At 44.0% G+C, this 17,884-nt stretch overlaps 1 protein-coding gene across 2 annotated transcripts in view; it reads left to right on the forward strand.

The window, feature by feature from the left end:
* pde7a (phosphodiesterase 7A) overlaps positions 1 to 17,884 on the forward strand; it is a 60,717-nt gene that overhangs the window by 16,461 nt on the left and 26,372 nt on the right. For both annotated transcript variants that reach the window (XM_084326560.1, XM_084326561.1), the window contains exon 2: positions 17,713 to 17,773. In XM_084326560.1, the coding sequence (XP_084182686.1) occupies positions 17,713 to 17,773 (61 nt within the window). The remainder of the gene's footprint in view (positions 1 to 17,712; positions 17,774 to 17,884) is intronic.

Raw genomic sequence — 17,884 nt, forward strand, 5'->3', positions numbered from 1 at the left:
AATAGGGAAGCTGTTATTGTGAGGACAAAGGCAGATTTTAGACACACCTTTGTTAGTAGAGGTCCTGTGTGTCACTCAGTGAACCTACTGGACCTTAGGAATGTGTTTATATTGCAGACCTGTACACGAAGAAAGTTATTTGGCACGTACAAAATTGATGTTTAAATGTGCTTGTATCCCCTCCCTACTTCCCATTTCCCCCACGTGGGTGGAAGGCACCTGATTGGATAAATGAGGGTCACATGCTGGTGCTCTAGTGCGACATCTAGTGAATGTTATCTATAGCACCTTTTAAACGGATTTGTTGATTTTTATTGACGCATCTTAAACATTCCGTTTGTTGCAGGACACGATCATGCGAGGACTAGGACTTGCTGCTCACCAGAGATGGGCTTATCATTTTAAATAGAGTGCTTCTTACTACAGATGTGCTTATCATTTTACAGAAAATAGGCCTAAATTATTCCACTAATCGACTAACAAAGTCTCGGTCGACTGCGACTAAGAGAAGTGAGTTGGGCTATATATTGTGTTGCTGTCTGATGAAAACCAGTTAGGTTGTTAGTTGTTTGGTTTAGTTTTTATAAAGAAAATAAAAAAGATTTCACATCACAATGTAATTTGAAGTGGAAAATCTGAAAAACCATCAAAACTAAGAAGAATATGGTGATTATATTGTTGTCCATAGCACCCAGTCCTCTCATTTACCAACCACAGTGTCCTCTCTACGTGGCTTGTGGGCTTGTCAGGAATTCCTAATCCCACACGTGTCTCCTCTGACGTCAGGGTCTATGTATGTCGACCGGGGTCATGACCTTCATAGTAGAATGAGGAGGTTAACCATCCAGTTAGCCGCCGCTAAGTGGCCGTGACACTTACGGGGTGAGAGCGGAAGCTCGGGGTCAGGAGGGCTGGTCAGGGACAGCCTCTTAAGTGCCTAAAGGTCACCTGTGACTTGTCAACATTAGAACTTGTCTTGACGAGGGCTGTCGGAAACGAATTTGCACTATTCAAATTTTAAAATACATCTGTGTGAATTCGTCCGGCGAGCTGCCAGTGGAAATGAAAAAAACAAAACTAAAACAATCATTATATGAGGTGAACTGAAAATGTATCACCGGTTGTTGTTTGGATTTTGTTTTAATTTTTATTATTGGATTTTGGAAAAATCTGCCTGAAATACAAGGCACAACCCAATGCCTAATGATTTGTTTCCTAAACGTTCCTATTTGGTACAACCCATAAGGTCAATAATACAACACACAATGAACTTGTTAATTGTAAACATTAGAATAGAATAGAATAGAAATACTTTTATTATCCCGAGGGAAATTTGACACTGCAAATCGCTCAACATTAAACATTTAGACGGAACAAGTCACGAATAAGAATAACGAAACAAATAGCCTAAAAATAGAATAAAATATACAGTAAATAAATACAGTACAAATATACTGAAGTCTACAGTAGGTGTAATATTGCACAGTGCTGTTTCAAAAAGTCAGAGTCCAGGAAGATGGTAACTGTCACTCTGTGCTCAGTGATGCAGTGAGGCACAGTGTTCCGCCTGCTTTTTGATGTGGTAATAATAATGTCAATTGTATCCTCATTAATATTCAGATTTCATTAGATTTTTTTTTTACAAATTTCAGCTTGCTCTCATAGTTGAATGGTAGGCTTGGCTTGGGGCCAAATGACGAGCTTAGTTTAGACTCGTAGAGGGATAAGAGCCGATTGACTGCTCGGTTCAAGTTTCAAGTTTCTTTAATAGTTGTCATACAGAAGTACAGAATACTTTTGTACAAAATGCTTCTTACTGTTGCGCTCCAGAGACTGTGCAAGACAAGATAAGTATGAAATAAAATAACATAGTAAAATTAGAAGTAAAAAAATGATAGTTAGTTTGGTTTTAGTCAACTTTGTTAATCAGTTATCCTGTTTTTACGGGGGGGGGGGTTCCATGCAGAATGAATAATTTCTTGAAGAATATCAGGTAGAACAGAAATCTGTGCTCCAGCGACAACAGGAAAGGAGGGAGTTGCAAAAATAAAAATAACAATAAACTTGTCCGTAGGGCTGACCTTCGATTTTTTTTGGAATTCGAAGCTTCAGGGCCGAGATTCGATTTTAATTCGAAGCTTCGAAATATATTTTCTTTTAAATTATTTTATTTATTTATCTTTATTTAAAAAAAAATATATATATATATATGTTGTGGGACTTGTACAGCACTTTGTTCAACTTTGTCAGTGCTGTAAAGTTTAAACCTTTTTAAATCTTAGACAAACTAAACACTTTGCTTTCATGAAATATTGTAAGCCGTCATTTGAGGCTTTATAAAAGCAGCACAATAAACACATCTGTCAGTGCCGAGTCCGACCTCATCTTAAATAACAAACAGAATTGCTTGTTGTAGTTAACAAAGAGAGGCAGAGGGGCGGTTAGGTGGCGTAGCGGAGATTGCGTTCGTCACCAACCCCGAAGCTGTGAGCTGGATTCGCCTGTTCGAATCCAGCTCACAGCTCCGGCGTTGTCACCAGCTTGGCTGGCCGTTCACACTAATACAATTGGCTGTATTAGAGGGTGGGAGAAGCTGGCGGGGTGGGTCCGGGTCGTTGTAAACAGCGACTCCTACAGTTCGGTCGGGGCGCCTGCTAAGCGCGGATAGGACCGGAGTGGGATATTGTGATCCTTCCACACGCTACGCCCTCTCAGGGAGGATCCGCGCTGCCAGGTGAAAAGAAGCGGTGATTGGCTGGACGTGTGTCGGAGGAAGCACGTGGTAGCCTCCACTCTCCCAGATGATCTGACTGTGGGGGGTAAGTGCGCAGCGACCAGGAAGGGATTGGGAATTGGCATACGACTAACATTGGGATGGGAGAAAATCGGAGGAAAATGGAGGGGGGAAAAGATCAATAAAAAACAAAAAAAAACCAAGAGAGGCAGAGTTGATTTTGCAAAAAAAAAATATTCATATTTATTTTTTTACATAATCGAATTTCTTTTTCATATTCGAATCCCATGCCCATCGAACGAAGCTTCGAAGTATTTAAGACAGCTCCTCATCGGATCCATCTGATGAAGGTCGGCTCAACTGAAACATCGTACAATTGTTTTCATTATTTCAACTTTTAAGCTATCACACAATATAATGATTCATCATAACGATATACAATAGAGGCCTTGCATGGAATGTTTGTGTAGTTCTGTCTTCCAACATGGCTGCTGCCTGTAACATAGCAACCATTGTTTTGTACGTGACAATGGCAGATTGCTATGTGCTAAAACCACGGTTGCCATGTGTTGCATGGCTGCACGATGCTTGCTAAAATGTGAATCACGATTTTTCTCTCTAAGAATTGAGATCACGATTCTCTCACACGATTCTTATTTTTTACATGGGTCTATGAATCGAGATGGCGATTTCCCCCCCCCCCCGATTAATCGTGCAGCCCTACTATGTTATATATATATTATATATATATAAAACATATAAACAAAAACACAATAATTTTGTGTTTCATTACTGGATCTTGTAAACGACACACAGTGGAACAATATTGCGGCGCTTACAGGCAGCCATGCTGGAAGAAAGGGAAGTACACACGGGCATTCCTTGCAAGGCCGCTGTTGACGGTACACAACGCCAACATAACGATGACATCCACAACACAAGAAGGGTCGCAACGCTATGCTCTCTGTTACATAATCTTTATGGTCACAAACAATATCATATGGCAAGTTCTGGCATAGGTTGGGTATAGCCTACCTCCTTGGCCCCACCTACTCTCATCCGTATCCTCATATACTGTATATATATATATATATATGCTGTACAAACCACACGGTATCACATCTGACGGTGGGGGGGACATCTTGTGGTCTCCACATTGCCGTTCCCTCTCACGTAGTCACACTTCCTTGGTGCCAGATCAGAGGAGAGATGGAGTTCTCCCAGAGGAAGCAATTAGTTTGTTTTTAGTTTTTTATAATTATTTATAATATGAGAATAGAAATCCCTCCTCCTCCTCCTCCTCCTGCTGCTCCCTCCTCCTCTCTGCTCCCTCCTCCTCCTGCTGCTCCCTCCTCCTCTCTGCTCCCTCCTCCTCCTCCCTCCTCCTCCTCCTGTTGCTCCCTCCTCCCTGTTGCTCCCTCCTCCTCCTCCTTCTCCTCCTCTCTGCTCCCTCCTCCTCCTCCCTCCCTTCTCCTCCTCTCTGCTCCCTCCTCTCTGCTCCCTCCTCCTCCTCCTCCTCTCTGCTCCCTCCTCCTCCTCTCTGCTCCCTCCTCCTCCTCTCTGTTGCTCCCTCCTCCTCCTCTCTGCTCCCTCCTCCTCCTCTCTGCTCCCTCCTCCTCCTCTCTGCTCCCTCCTCCTCCTCCTCCTCTCTGCTCCCTCCTCCTCCTCCTCCTCTCTGCTCCCTCCTCCTCCTCCCTCCTCCTCTCTGCTCCCTCCTCTCTGTTGCTCCCTCCTCCTCCTCCTGCTGCTCCCTCCTCCTCCTCTCTGCTGCTCCCTCCTCCTCCTCTCTGTTGCTCCCTCCTCCTCCTCTCTGTTGCTCCCTCCTCCTCCTCCTCTCTGTTGCTCCCTCCTCCTCCCTCCTCCCTCCTCCTCTCTGCTCCCTCCTCCCTGTTGCTTCCTCCTCCTCCTCCTCCTCCCTGTTGCTCCCTCCTCCTCTCTGTTGCTCCCTCCTCCTCCTCTCTGTTGCTCCCTCCTCCTCCCTCCTCCTCTCTGCTCCCTCCTCCCTGTTGCTCCCTCCTCCTCCTCCTCCTCCCTGTTGCTCCCTCCTCCTCTCTGCTCCCGCCTCTTCCTCCCTCCTCCTCTCTGCTCCCTCCTCTCTGTTGCTCCCTCCTCCTCCTCCTGCTGCTCCCTCTTCCTCCTCCTCCCTGTTGCTTCCTCTTCCTCCTCCTCCTGCTGCTCCCTCCTCCTCCCTGTTGCTTCCTCCTCCTCCTCCTCCTGCTGCTCCCTCCTCCTCCCTGTTGCTTCCTCCTCCTCCTCCTCCTGCTGCTCCCTCCTCCTCCCTGTTGCTCCCTCCTCCTCCTCCTCCTCCCTGTTGCTCCCTCCTCCTCCTCCTCCTCCCTGTTGCTCCCTCCTCCTCCTCCTCCTCCTCCTCCTCCTCCTCCTCCTCCCTGTTGCTCCCTCCTCCTCCTCCTCCTCCTCCCTGTTGCTCCCTCCTCCTCCCTCCTCCTCCTCCCTCCTCCTCTCTCCTCCCTCCTCCTCCTCCCTCCTCCCCCCTGTTGCTCCCTCCTCCTCTAGTTCTCACGACGCTCGACTTTACTCTGCAGATATAGAAAAATAAAACTCTTAAAGAAATCGAAGTTAATGAATGTTGGGATGTGGGAGGTCTGTGTGTAGTTGTGTTGGCACTGCGAGGTGTGGCAGCAGGGTGTGTGTGTGTGACTGTGTGTGTGTAGTTGTGTTGTGTTGGCAGTCACAGTGAGGTGTGGCAGGGGTGTGTGTGTGTGTGTGTGGGCGGACGGGCCAGGCATTCTCAAGGGTAAAACGTGACTACTTCTCCCTAACGCAGTGCTGCTGATGTGACATTGACACAAGTGTTTGTGATCCACCTCTGGCCCGCGGGCTGTAACCTCTGACCCCCTCTCTGTCACCTGTAACTACTGACCCCCTCTCTGTCACCTGTAACTACTGACCCTCTCTGTAACCACTGACCCCCTCTGCCACCTGGGCACTGGCTCCCCGCCCTGTGTGTGTGTTGGCTGTGGTTATTCAAATATTCGACAATTCTAAATGATGAGGGTGGCTTAGCGGAGATTGCGCTCGTCACCAATGCAAGAGACTCCGGTATCGAATCCCAGTCTCAGCATTGCCGTCGGCTTGGGCCGGCCGTCGTACTGGCTCATTTGGCAGAGTCAGTGGGGGGAAAGTCGATGGGTGGGGATTGGACGTTGTGGACAGCGACTCCTACAGGTCGGTTGGGTGACGCCTGCACAGCAGAGACGGGACGTATCGGGGGCAGCGTGAGCCTCCCACGCGTTACTCCTCGCCACTGAGAGTCCGCGCCGTCTGGTGTAAAGATGCGACAGGCTGCCTCCTCGTGTACCGGAGGGGACGCGTGATGCAAGGCTTCTATCCTCACTACAACCGACCAGTGGGGGGCATCTAGCAACGTTCAAGACATTTAAAAAAAATATATAGAAAATGTGGAGAAAAAGTGGATACATCTTTTTTTTTTTTTTTTTTTTACTGTTATGTACTTTACCACTATGTTACAATATCCTTATACTACTAGTACCTATCATGCTAATAATAATTATGTCCATACAACTATGCACTCCGAGTGTAACACTCAAGTTCGACACTATTCCACGAACCATACCACTTACCCCCGCCTGCCAGATATGTACCCCTCCTGCGGACTTGTTGTTCACACAATTTGGAAGTATCTTTTGGATAAGTCACAGTGTCAAACTAAATTACTAAATGACTTACATTTAAATGACATAGGTATTCGGCTATAGCTGATTGGTCTTGGTTGTTGTGTCACTGATTCAGACTACTGAATCTTTTTTAGTAAATGTTCCCGTTTCCTTGTTTATTTAACTAACTAATGGAAAACCGTAGCAATTCTGATGTGTTTAGTGAAGACGAGGACAAGACCTTCAGGATACATTAGTACGCTGCACACTTTTCACGGATTAACTTAATTTCTTTAGAGGATAATATCTTTGAATATTGATATGCCTTTCAAATGCCCCATGTGTTTTAGTCGTGGTTTTGCTGGTGATTCTACCAACCTCTATCCCAGTGCCAGTGTAGCATCTGGTAGCGCTAGCCACCCCCTCACAACTCGCAACACAGACACACACACACACACACACACCCACACACACACACACACACACACACACACACACACACACACAATCTATATTACTCATGTTAACCACCAGTGCTGTGTGTAAACACAGAGCACTGTTGACACTAAAATACAGCTTTGCAGATTACCAACCATGAGTCAAGCTGTTTGCTAGCAGGTAAAATATTAGCTTTGGATTGGCCGCTGTCGTGTGAGCTTAGAGGACGGATGGGGGTAGCGCATGTGTGAGAGAGAGAGAGAGAGAGAGAGAGAGGGAGATCCGTGGAGACTGCACAACGTTCTTATGTTATGGTGCGTGTGTTTGTGTAGGTATCGGTTACAGCGACGCACCACTTCATGTTGTCCTCCAATCCTCCTAAATGCATCTCTGTACTAGTATCGCATCATAATTAGATGATGATAAGATTTTAGTCACATTTCACACAATCCGTTCACGTTTTTTGTTTTTTACCCGACGGGGGATGGGTTTTTTTTTATTAACATCCTTTTTTGCAGAGTGCACCATGGGAGAAAAAAAATGGCTTCAAAGCGTTTTTTTTTTTGTTTTGTCATTGTGGAGAGAAAGAGGAGAGAGAGGGAGAGTATTGAGCCTGAGGGGGATGAGTGAGAAAAGGAGAGAGAGAGAGAGAGGGGGGGGGGGGGGAGGGAGGGAGAGAGAGAGAAAGGAGAGGGAGGAAGAGCGCGCAAGGGAATGATAATGAATAAAAATCATGTATGCAAATAGGCTGAGAGAGTCCATTGACGTCAGAGAGCCAGAGTGCTGAGCCATCTGGGGACACTGTGGGGCGAACACGGAGCTGCGGCTCGGAGACAAAGGAGCTCCGCTGTGCAGCGCTAACTAGGTAGTCGGCTGCTGACGGAGGTATTTAGCCACGGCCTCGTTCTGCTAACGACTAACTAGGTGATCATTCACTGGCTCGGTCTGCTAATTAATTAGTTGGTGGTGACTGAGCCATTAGCTCAGTTTGCTAACTTACTAGGCTAGGTAGTCCTCCACTGGCTCAGTTGTTCGGTCAGTTAGCCAGCCACACAGTCAGTCAGTCATCAGATGGTTATGTACCTAACTTGCCCATTAGTCATTCAGTTGATCAGTGAGCCATTCAAACAATTACTCAATAATAATTGCTTAGTAATCTGTACTCAGTTAATCAGCCACTCGATCTATCGATCAATCAACCAACCAACCAACCAACCAGCCAGCCCCAGGGTTTGTGGAGGGTGCAGACTGAGTGAGTCTGGAGGGGGGCCAGGGTGCAGACTGAGTGAGTCTGGAGGGGGGCCAGGGTGCAGACTGAGTGAGTCTGGAGGGGGGCCAGGGTTTGTGGAGCACCGAGAGGTGAGCCAGCTCCTCTAGCCCAGCCGTGTGCAGTCATCCGAGATAACAGGCTGCAGGCGAGGCATTTTCCTGGGTCATGACACAGCTGCTGCTAGACTAGAGTCACTAGACTACTGCTGACTGGAGAGCAGGAGACTAGACTACTGCTGACTGGAGAGCAGGAGACTAGACTACTGCTGACTGGAGAGCAGGAGACTAGACTACTGCTGACTGGAGAGCAGGAGACTAGACTACTGCTGACTGGAGAGCAGGAGACTAGACTACTGCTGACTGGAGAGCAGGAGACTAGACTACTGCTGACTGGAGAGCAGGAGACTAGACTACTGCTGACTGGAGAGCAGGAGACTAGACTACTGCTGACTGGAGAGCAGGGTTTGCACTTTGCACAAGGTGCCTGAAGCACTTGGGAGTTTAACTTTTAAATATTCAAGTTCTGGCATACGTTGTGTAAAGCAAACGCCAGTGTCCTTGTGTGCCACTCTGCTGACATGCGTACAGTACATGATGGGATTAGAATGATATCGATAGCGGACCTCGGCAGCATTACGTCGTACACACACAGACAGACGTGTTCCACTCCAGGTTTCTGTCTGGCTTTGCCTGTCTGCTGCACGGCACGCTGATCAAAGGAGATCGGGGGATCAAAGGTGCCTGTCCGTCCGTCTGCACGGTGTACGCTCCCTGTACATCTAGAGAGTCTAAAGAGGAAGTCACGTGACCGTTCCGACATGACTTCAGGAAGGAACAGATCAGTGTGCTCCGTCCTAAGATACATTAAGGCTCTCACATTAAGTCTAGATTGTGAGAGCCTTATTAATGTATCTTAGGAGCACACACTGATCCGTTCCTTCCTGAAGTCATGTCGGAACGGTCACGTGACTTCACCAGTGGTCTGAGGAGCGCCAAGTACTCCGTTACTACATCCCAGAATACTGTAGCCAGTGGCATCATGTCAGTTCTTTCTCCACCCCCCCCCCCCCCATTCCTCTTTGGACTCGCGTGTACTGTAAGCTCCGAGTGACGTCAGTATGCAAGTGTGTTATGCACTCCTCTGCTAATCACCAAGCAGCTTTGCTTCAGGCTTAAACTGCTCATATTGTTGGAATATTTAAGCAATAATACACTCAAACCCGTGGTATCTCATGAATATTGCCACCACGGCTGTGATGCGCCGCCCGCAGCCACGAGAGAGCGAAGCAGCTTGCGCGGCGTAGGCATCACAGAGTGGCGATAATTCATGAGATACCACGGGTTTGAGTGTATTATTGCTTTTATACAGCAAGTTGCACTGTGTGTGGGGAAAAAATATGATGAATACAGACAATTCTAGGGTCTTTTTATATCGATTTTTCGGTGAACTTGGCCGTCTTGGCGTAGAAAAATGTTTTCCTAAAGATGTCTCGTTGCTGCTATAGAATATCACATGGAGTAGGCTTTCAACAAGCTTGGCAACGCAAACAAATGACGTATTAGTAGTGATGCACGATATATCGGCCGCCGATATAATATCGGCCGATATGGCAGTTTTTTTACATATCGGTATCGGTCCGATATCAAGATAGGGCCGATATTTAAAAAAAAAAAAAAATCTCAAAATATCAGTCATTTCTGAAAATAAGTTACAAAAGTAAAAGAATTATGCGTTTTGGAAAATAGCTCTTTATTTGATTATCATAAAGTGTTTTCTATACAGAGATATCGACATCGCTACGTATTAGTCTAATTTAACGTACCCGTTAACTATAAACGAGTGGATAGATATATAGAGGACGGGCCTACATCTAACAGTATTGATAAAAACAGCATTATTACTAGACGTGCCAATCCAACGAGAGATGAGAAAAGCCGCAAACAATCCTTCAACACCACCAAGCTGATGGCACTGAACTGGAACTGTCCGAGGGGCTGATGACCTTTTCCGACTTTCGCTTGCATTAGGCTTTGTGTCCACCGGGGACGTTTTTTTCAAGGCGGACCGCTTTGAAAAGCTAAAAATATGCACGCTCAGAGCGTTTTCCTGAGTCTCGCGACTGCCGCGGCTCCGCCACTTGCTCGATGTTGATTGGTCGGTCAAAAAAAAAGTTACCTTGATGAGCGCCGCTCCTCTCCAAACGTTTAACTAGTTTCAACTTTAGGCGCTGGGAGCGCTCCGCCCAAAAACGCTGGCCGCCGAGAGCGCTAAAACGCGAGGCGCGGCGCTGGGGAAAGGAGCGCGCCTGTCGCGTCTGTAGCATGGAAATGAATGACAGAAAGGAGCTGAGAACTCATGAAAACGTCCCCGGTCGACACGGGCCCTTAGACTCCTCTATATCTATCCACTTGTTTATAGTTAACGGTACTAAACGTTCTACAACATTCTAAAGCCAGCGCAGTGGTGTATTCATGGTGATTTAACCGTGAGTGTATCATGAATATACACTCATGGTTTAGAGCAGTGTTTCTCAACTGGTGGGTCGCGACCCAAAAGTGGGTCGCAGGGCCATTTTGAGTGGGTCGCAGATGTGTGTGTAAAAAAGTAATTTTTTTTTTTTTTTTTTTTTTATTATTTTTTTCACTACCTATCTTTGTGAAAGTGGCTTCTCAGCTCTGGTCCAGCTGAAGACAAAGCGGGGGAACAGATTGGACATTGAGCATGACCTCAGAGTTGCTTTGTCTACCATCACCCCAGACTTTGAGACTCTTGTCAGGAGCAAACATCATCCCCAGTTATCCCATTAGTTCCCTGCATGTTAAGCTAAGAAGTCTGCTAAGAAGGATATATTATTTATTATTATTATTATTATTTTATTTCATTGTGTTTTTAGCCCTTAGTTGCACTTTTGTTGCAACCCCAGTTATCCCATTAGTTCCCCCAAACTTAGGTCTGTTATGTTAAGCTAAGAAGTCTGCTAAGAAGCATAATTATTTATTATTATTATTTAATTTCATTGGGTTTTTAGCCCTAGTTGCACTTTTGTTGCAACCCCAGTTATCCCATTAGGGGCGACAGTGGCTCAGGAGGTAGAGCAGTCGTCTGGCAATCCGGAGGTTCCCGGTTCGATTCCTGCTCCTCCCAGGCAGCGTGTCGATGTGTCCTTGAGCAAGACACTTAACCCCTAATTGCTCCCGATGAGCAGGTTGGCACCTTGCATGGTTGCCTCCGCCATCGGTGTGTGAATGGGTAAAATGTGAGTAACAAATTGTAAAGCGCTTTGGATAAAAGCGCTATATAAAAAAGCAGCCATTTACCATTAGTTCCCCCAAACTTAGGTCTGTTATGATAAGCTAAGAAATCTGCTAAGAAGCATATTATTTATTATTATTTTATTTCATTGGGTTTTAGCCCTAGTTGCACTTTTGTTGCAAACTCAGTTATCCCATTAGTTCCCCCAAATTTAGGTCTGTTATGTTAAGCTAAGAAATCTGCTAAGAAGCATATATTATTTATTATTCTTTTATTTCATTGGGTTTTTAGCAATAGTTGCACTTTTGTTGCACTTTTTTGTGTTTATTTCATGTTTTGAAAGATTGCGTATTACTGCAAATATTTTTTTTTTACATGACGATAATAAGATTGACTGTAAAAATTTACATCTTTGTTAATATAAAATGTAATAAGCTAACTGTAAATCTAGCTGCTCAAACAAATATGCGCTGGCTTTAGAATGTCATGTAATGTAGAACATTTCAACTGCCATTCATCAAATGGAAACTGTCAACATGACCTACTCCGTGGACAACATTACCTTTTGATTTTAACGTACCCGTTAACCATAAACGAGTGGATATATAAAGAGGACGGGCCTACTACATCTACCGGTATTTAGAAAATCAACATTATTAGACATGCCAATCCAACGAAAAAGACGAGCTGGTCGCAACCGCAGAATGGCACAGAATGTTTAAATCCTTCCATTCCTGTGGGGTTTCAGTCTTTGATGAACCGATTGGATCGCTGGAATGCTCCCAAATCAGCAGGTTTGCATCGTTTTGAATTGAGAGGGCTGGTACTACAGTGTCTACTAGTAGGATTCACTATTGTGACGTGTCACTTTGTGTTGTTGTCGTCGTTTCTTTGTACCATAAAATCATTCAAAGAAATATCATTAACTAAACTATATTTGTTTGGAAAATGACATGAAGCACATTGTACTTACCCCGAGAGATGTGGTATATTGGAAAACAAATTTATGATTAGTTAAAGTCCTCCTTTAATCGTCAATGTTTGTGTGTTTGGAGGGAGCGGGGGGCTATTACAGGGGGAAATGAGCTGTGATTAACTTAATAAGGTTCCCTCTCCTCGCCTATACAATCTTGTTTTCCCACGTTTCCCTTGGAGACCGGTTATTGTGCCGAGGGAGGGACTGAGTGCACCAGAGAGGCTGTGCTGCTTCAGTTGCACGACCTGCAGTCACCTAACCTGTAACATTAACCCCTAGTGGGAAATAATCAATTTGTGTTCAAAGACTTGAAGTTAATTCTCTCACACACGCACACACACGCACGCACAAAAGATCACCTCTGCGTTGATTTATTACAACTTTTTTTGATCACAAAGACCTTTCTCAACACTTGAGAAGGACATAGGTCCTGAGAAAGGTCTTTGTTACGGAAACATCGACTGTGTGTGTGTGTGTGTGGGAATCGGGCAAACTTTTCTTCTTTTGAGCTTTGCTGTTCAGGGGGGGATTGATTCCCTGCATCACAGTAAAAGAACAAGTGGTTCTACTACCTAGTCCGAAAGAATCTTCAAACAGGCCCAAATGGCTTAGTCACTCAGGATGGGGAAAGATCAATGCAGGATGTGCGCTGTTGACTTTGTGTTTGTTTGTTTTTAATGTTTTAATTTTTTAACTTTTTTTATATTCAAGTGTAGTGCTTGATTGATGTACATTGTATTGTATGTGATTTTAGATCGTCTAATAAAATCAATCAATTCTCTTCATCACATCACAATCAATTCGCCATTCTATCTTTTGTGATTCTGCATCGATGCTTCTTCGTTTGAATTTATTAAAGGTCCCCTGTCTTATAAATGGCCTTTTCCAGTGTTTAGCATTGTTTTCTAGCAATGGGGGTTTGTATCAATGGGGTCTGTGACCTCTAATTCTCATTTTGGCGGATTGCTCCAAGTCAGTTGAGACAATATCCTCCCCCAGTGAACTAAGCCATTTGACTCGCTATCCTACGTAGCAAAGAGCTGATCTGCATAACTAACGCCCCCTCTGTGGTTGTAGCGCACTCAACAGCAGAGCGAGTGGAAATACTGACACTTCCTCAAACGGTTTGACGTGTGCGGGTGCCGACGGAGAGAATCAACAATTCGCTCAACAACGGAGCAGTGGGAATAATGCGCAAGCGGTCTCCCTGTCCCTGACTCTCTCTCTCTCCTCTCTCCTCTCTCCTCTCTCCTCTCTCCTCTCTCCTCTCTCCTCTCTCCTCTCTCCTCTCTCTTTCTCAACCTGCATTTTACACACAATCGCAGTTGAGCTGCTCACACAGCGCACACGCACGCACGGAGTGATGTATCCTCTCTTTCTCTCGCTCGCTCGTTCTCTCTCTCGCTCTCTCTCTCGCTCTCTCTCGTATACATGTATCACGCTGTGTGGGTGACTGTCACTCAAAGCGCTTATGGGCGGAGCCCAGCCCAAAACAGCTTGAAATCTTGAAGTGGAAAAATGCTGCTTTAGAGTACTTGATTAGAAATACAAAACAATGATGTGTTCCATAGACTCACAGGAATTGTGTGTAAAGTTGACCAAATAGTGAAAGGAATAGCAAGACACGGGACCTTTAAAACATTTTCTCTGCAGTGTAGGCCTGGGTGAGTGTTGTTTCTATTCAAAAGCACTTCTAGAATGGAAGGAAATGTAAATTTAGTTGACTCTGTGTAACGGATGTGCTTTGGTGACGATTGATTTTCACAGGAGATGAGCTGTCATCTCATCTCCAAATACATCACTTCAACAAAAAGTACATTATTATAATACTACTAGTACTAATTAAAGGAGCTATAGACAATTTTTATGTAGAGTAATAATTTATTTAAAACTATACATCCACAGAGCTTAGAAAGGTGTGGGATAAAAGTATTGCTTTCATAATTAATGGAATATAATTTATAAAGATTTGACGGGGTCCTAAATTAATGTTGTGTGCATGTAACCCCTACTATGCCATTTCTCCACATGGAATGCACCTGAATCGATTAATGATTTGCTGGTGCTCTAGTGCGACATCTAAATATTATCTATAGCACCTTTAACTAAAATAGATAACTGCTTTCATAAAACGTACCTATCCTACTCTTTCCTTCCCAAATGTCGAGCCCTGCCCTCTTTTCTTTTTCTTTTTATACTTTATTGTGTCAATGAAGTCACTCTACATTTAGGTGTAGTATACACACATACTGTACACATATCCATACATACATGTATGCATACCTACACATATACGTACACACTAAAATGTACATATATACATATTACGTATATTTAAAATCTTGAAATTTTTATTTTTATTTAAAAAAACGTTCTTGATCCTACAATTACAACTGTTGTTTCCCTCGGAAAGTGAAAGGTGAAACGCTGGGGAAGTGAGTTTTATCACACTGCAATGCATCAAGAATAGTTTCATAATGGAATTATAGCCCTAATAATCAGAATGGCATCTTGTAGACTGGACCCTTTTAAAGCCACAATCTGTTATTTATTTGACCGTATCAATCTGGGGTATATTTACATACTTGGAATAGTTTCACCTGTACATGGAAAATAAGCATTTTGGAACTTTTTTAACCTGTTGTAAATCAGAGTGTGACCAAATGGTGCATTTATATTGTGCTTTTATTTGTTTACAATTTGTTCCTCACATTTGACCCATTCACACACCGACGATGGAGGCGACCATGCAAGGTGCCAACCTGCTCATCTGGATTTAGTTAGGGGTTAAGTGTCTTGTTCAAGGACACTTTGACATGCTGCCCGGGAGGAGCGGGAATCGAACCGGGAACCTCCGGATTACCAGACGACTGCTCTACCTCCCGAGGCACTGTCGCCCCAACAGACATGATAAGCAAATTGTTTATAGACGCAACATCCAACAAATATAATTACAAACTCATGTAATTGTTGTCTTGTGTTGGTCCTTGTATCAAGAGCTGTTATCTTATTCTTATCTCTAATTTCTAATGGTGGGGCCGTTTGTTTACATGTGGATCAAAGATTTAGACTTTAAACTGCAGGATCTATAATGAACCTGCTCAAGAAAGACTTGCGAGACCAACTGCAATTTATTTTTGTGGTGTGTGTGTGTGTGTGTGCAAGTGTGTTCCTCACATTGCCTGATATCAACAGTGTGTGTGTGTGTGTGTGTGTGTGTGTGTGTGTGTGTTTATCTGTCCTGTTAGCTATCTGATATGGAGCTGGAACATGTTTATCAGTATAAGGGTTCTACCACACACACACACACTGAACCAACAGTGTCGACACTCGACACTAACCTCACTTATCAGGCGCTGGCCACCTCTGTTCCACCAACACTTGTGCGTTTTGAACAAGTTCAGGCTATGTAAAGTGCCGCTTATCACATCTCTCCACTAGGGCTGACCTTCGAATATTTTTTTGGCATTCGAAGCTTCGGGGCCGAGATTCGATTTTAATTCGAAGCTTCGAGATACAATTTAAAAAAAAAATTATATAATTTTTTTTTTTATGTTGTGGGACTTGTACAGCACTTTGTTCAACTTTGTCAGTGCTGTAAAGTTTTAACCTTTTGAAATCTCAGACAAACGAAACACTTTGCTTTCATGAAATATTGCAAGCCGTCATTTGAGGCTTTATAAAAGCAGCACAATAAACACATCTGTCAGTGCCGAGTCCGACCTCATCTTATATAACAAACAGCATTGCTTGTTGTAGTTAACAAAGAGAGGCAGAGTTGATTTAGCAACAACAACAAAAATAGAATATTTTAAATTTTTTAAATTTTTTATATTTTCGAATTTTATTTTCCCAATTGAACGAAGCTTCGAAGTATTTAAGACAGCACAGAAAGACTCAGAAGAAGCTTCTATCCCCAGGCCATCAGGTTGCTCAACGAACAATAACACTATGCAACAACCATCAAATGCACTCACAGCACACACATCCACACGCACACACTCACTTTAAACAAACAACCCACTGCAGCACCCACTCTACACACTTTAGAACACCTAGACACACTTTATATTTATTGGCAAATAATTTGCACTACAAACCATACCTCAGGACACCTTACTGTAAATTGTACCTAAATTGTACCTCATCCCATGTCTGCTTTGCACTATATAGTATATTGTATATTAGTATATTGCATAGTATATTGTATGGTAACTCAGTTACTTCTATTCTGCATTGAACATTGTACATATGTATATACTGAACACTTGTGTCTACGTACGTGACTTCTATTTTTTACCTTTTTACTTGCTATACTTATTTTATTTCATACTTATCTTTTGTCTAGGACTAGCACAGTCTCTGGAGCGTAACCGAAAGAAGCATTTTGTATAAAAGTATTCTGTACTACTTCTGTATGACAACTATTAAAGAAACTTTAAATAAACTTTAACTTGAAACTTGAACAGCCCTAATCTCCACTGACCTCCTACGACGGGACCTGAGAGGTGACGGTTGTACCCAGGTCAAAGTGTTTGTTTTCAGCCTCTTGGAGCACCAGGCTGGTGTTTTGGCTGGAATCACTGCTGTGGGGGTCCTGTGCATAGATATCTATAGAACACTAGATAGCTTAAGGCGGAGTCACCAGCGTCACTGAACCGCCGCCATCTTGCTCCAGTCAGCCTTGAGTGAGAGTGAGTGAGCTGCACAGACAAAAATACTCATAACTCGCTGAAATATTGACTGATTTACAAACGGGTTGGTTTGCTATAAACATCAAATATGTAGTTATGATACTGCATACTTATAAAAAAGAAAAATTTTAAAGATGTTTTTTTTTTACAAACCGCTTGAATCATAGCCAAGTTAATAATGCTTGTAATAAACCAAACCGTTTGTAAATCCGTCAATATTTCAGCGAGTTATGAGTATTTTTGTCTGTGCAGCTCACTCACTCTCACTCAAGGCTGACTGGAGCAAGATGGCGGCGGTTCAGTGACGTCGCTCTCCATTGGCCGGCAGCGCGGGCAAGCTATCTAGTGTTCTATATATATCTATGGTCCTGTGTCTCCAAATGAGGCCATTTTGTCAAATATCGTAGCCTCCTGTGAGTTGGAAATCACGCTGGGCCATATTTATATTGAAGAATTTGGATATACTGACATAAATCATTCACTGGTTATTCACATTGACAAATAGTCAATGGTACACAACGCTGGCTCACTGGCTCACCTAAATCAGCCAAACCCATTGCCACACCTCACTGGTCCATTCCTGAAATGTCTACCCTTTTTTGGAGATGCAAGGTTTTCACCCGACGGCGGCAATAATGTTATCAATCAGAAACGAGCCTTGGGCGTGGATTTGTTGTTGACGTTTGTTGTCTTTGTTTCCTGTGTTTGTTCAGAGGCGAGGGGCCATCTCGTATGACAGCTCTGACCAGACGGCGTTGTACATTCGTATGCTAGGTAAGTACTTCCCACTATACACGCTTAGCATAATACCTCAGCTGTGAGAGACGTGAGAGATTGATGTCGATGTTTTTTTATCCTCGTCCCATTACCTAATGACATGGATAG

The sequence above is a fragment of the Notolepis coatsorum genome, assembly GCF_963971535.1.
Source record: "Notolepis coatsorum genome assembly, chromosome: 12".
In the NCBI taxonomy this organism is placed as follows: domain Eukaryota; kingdom Metazoa; phylum Chordata; class Actinopteri; order Aulopiformes; family Paralepididae; genus Notolepis; species Notolepis coatsorum.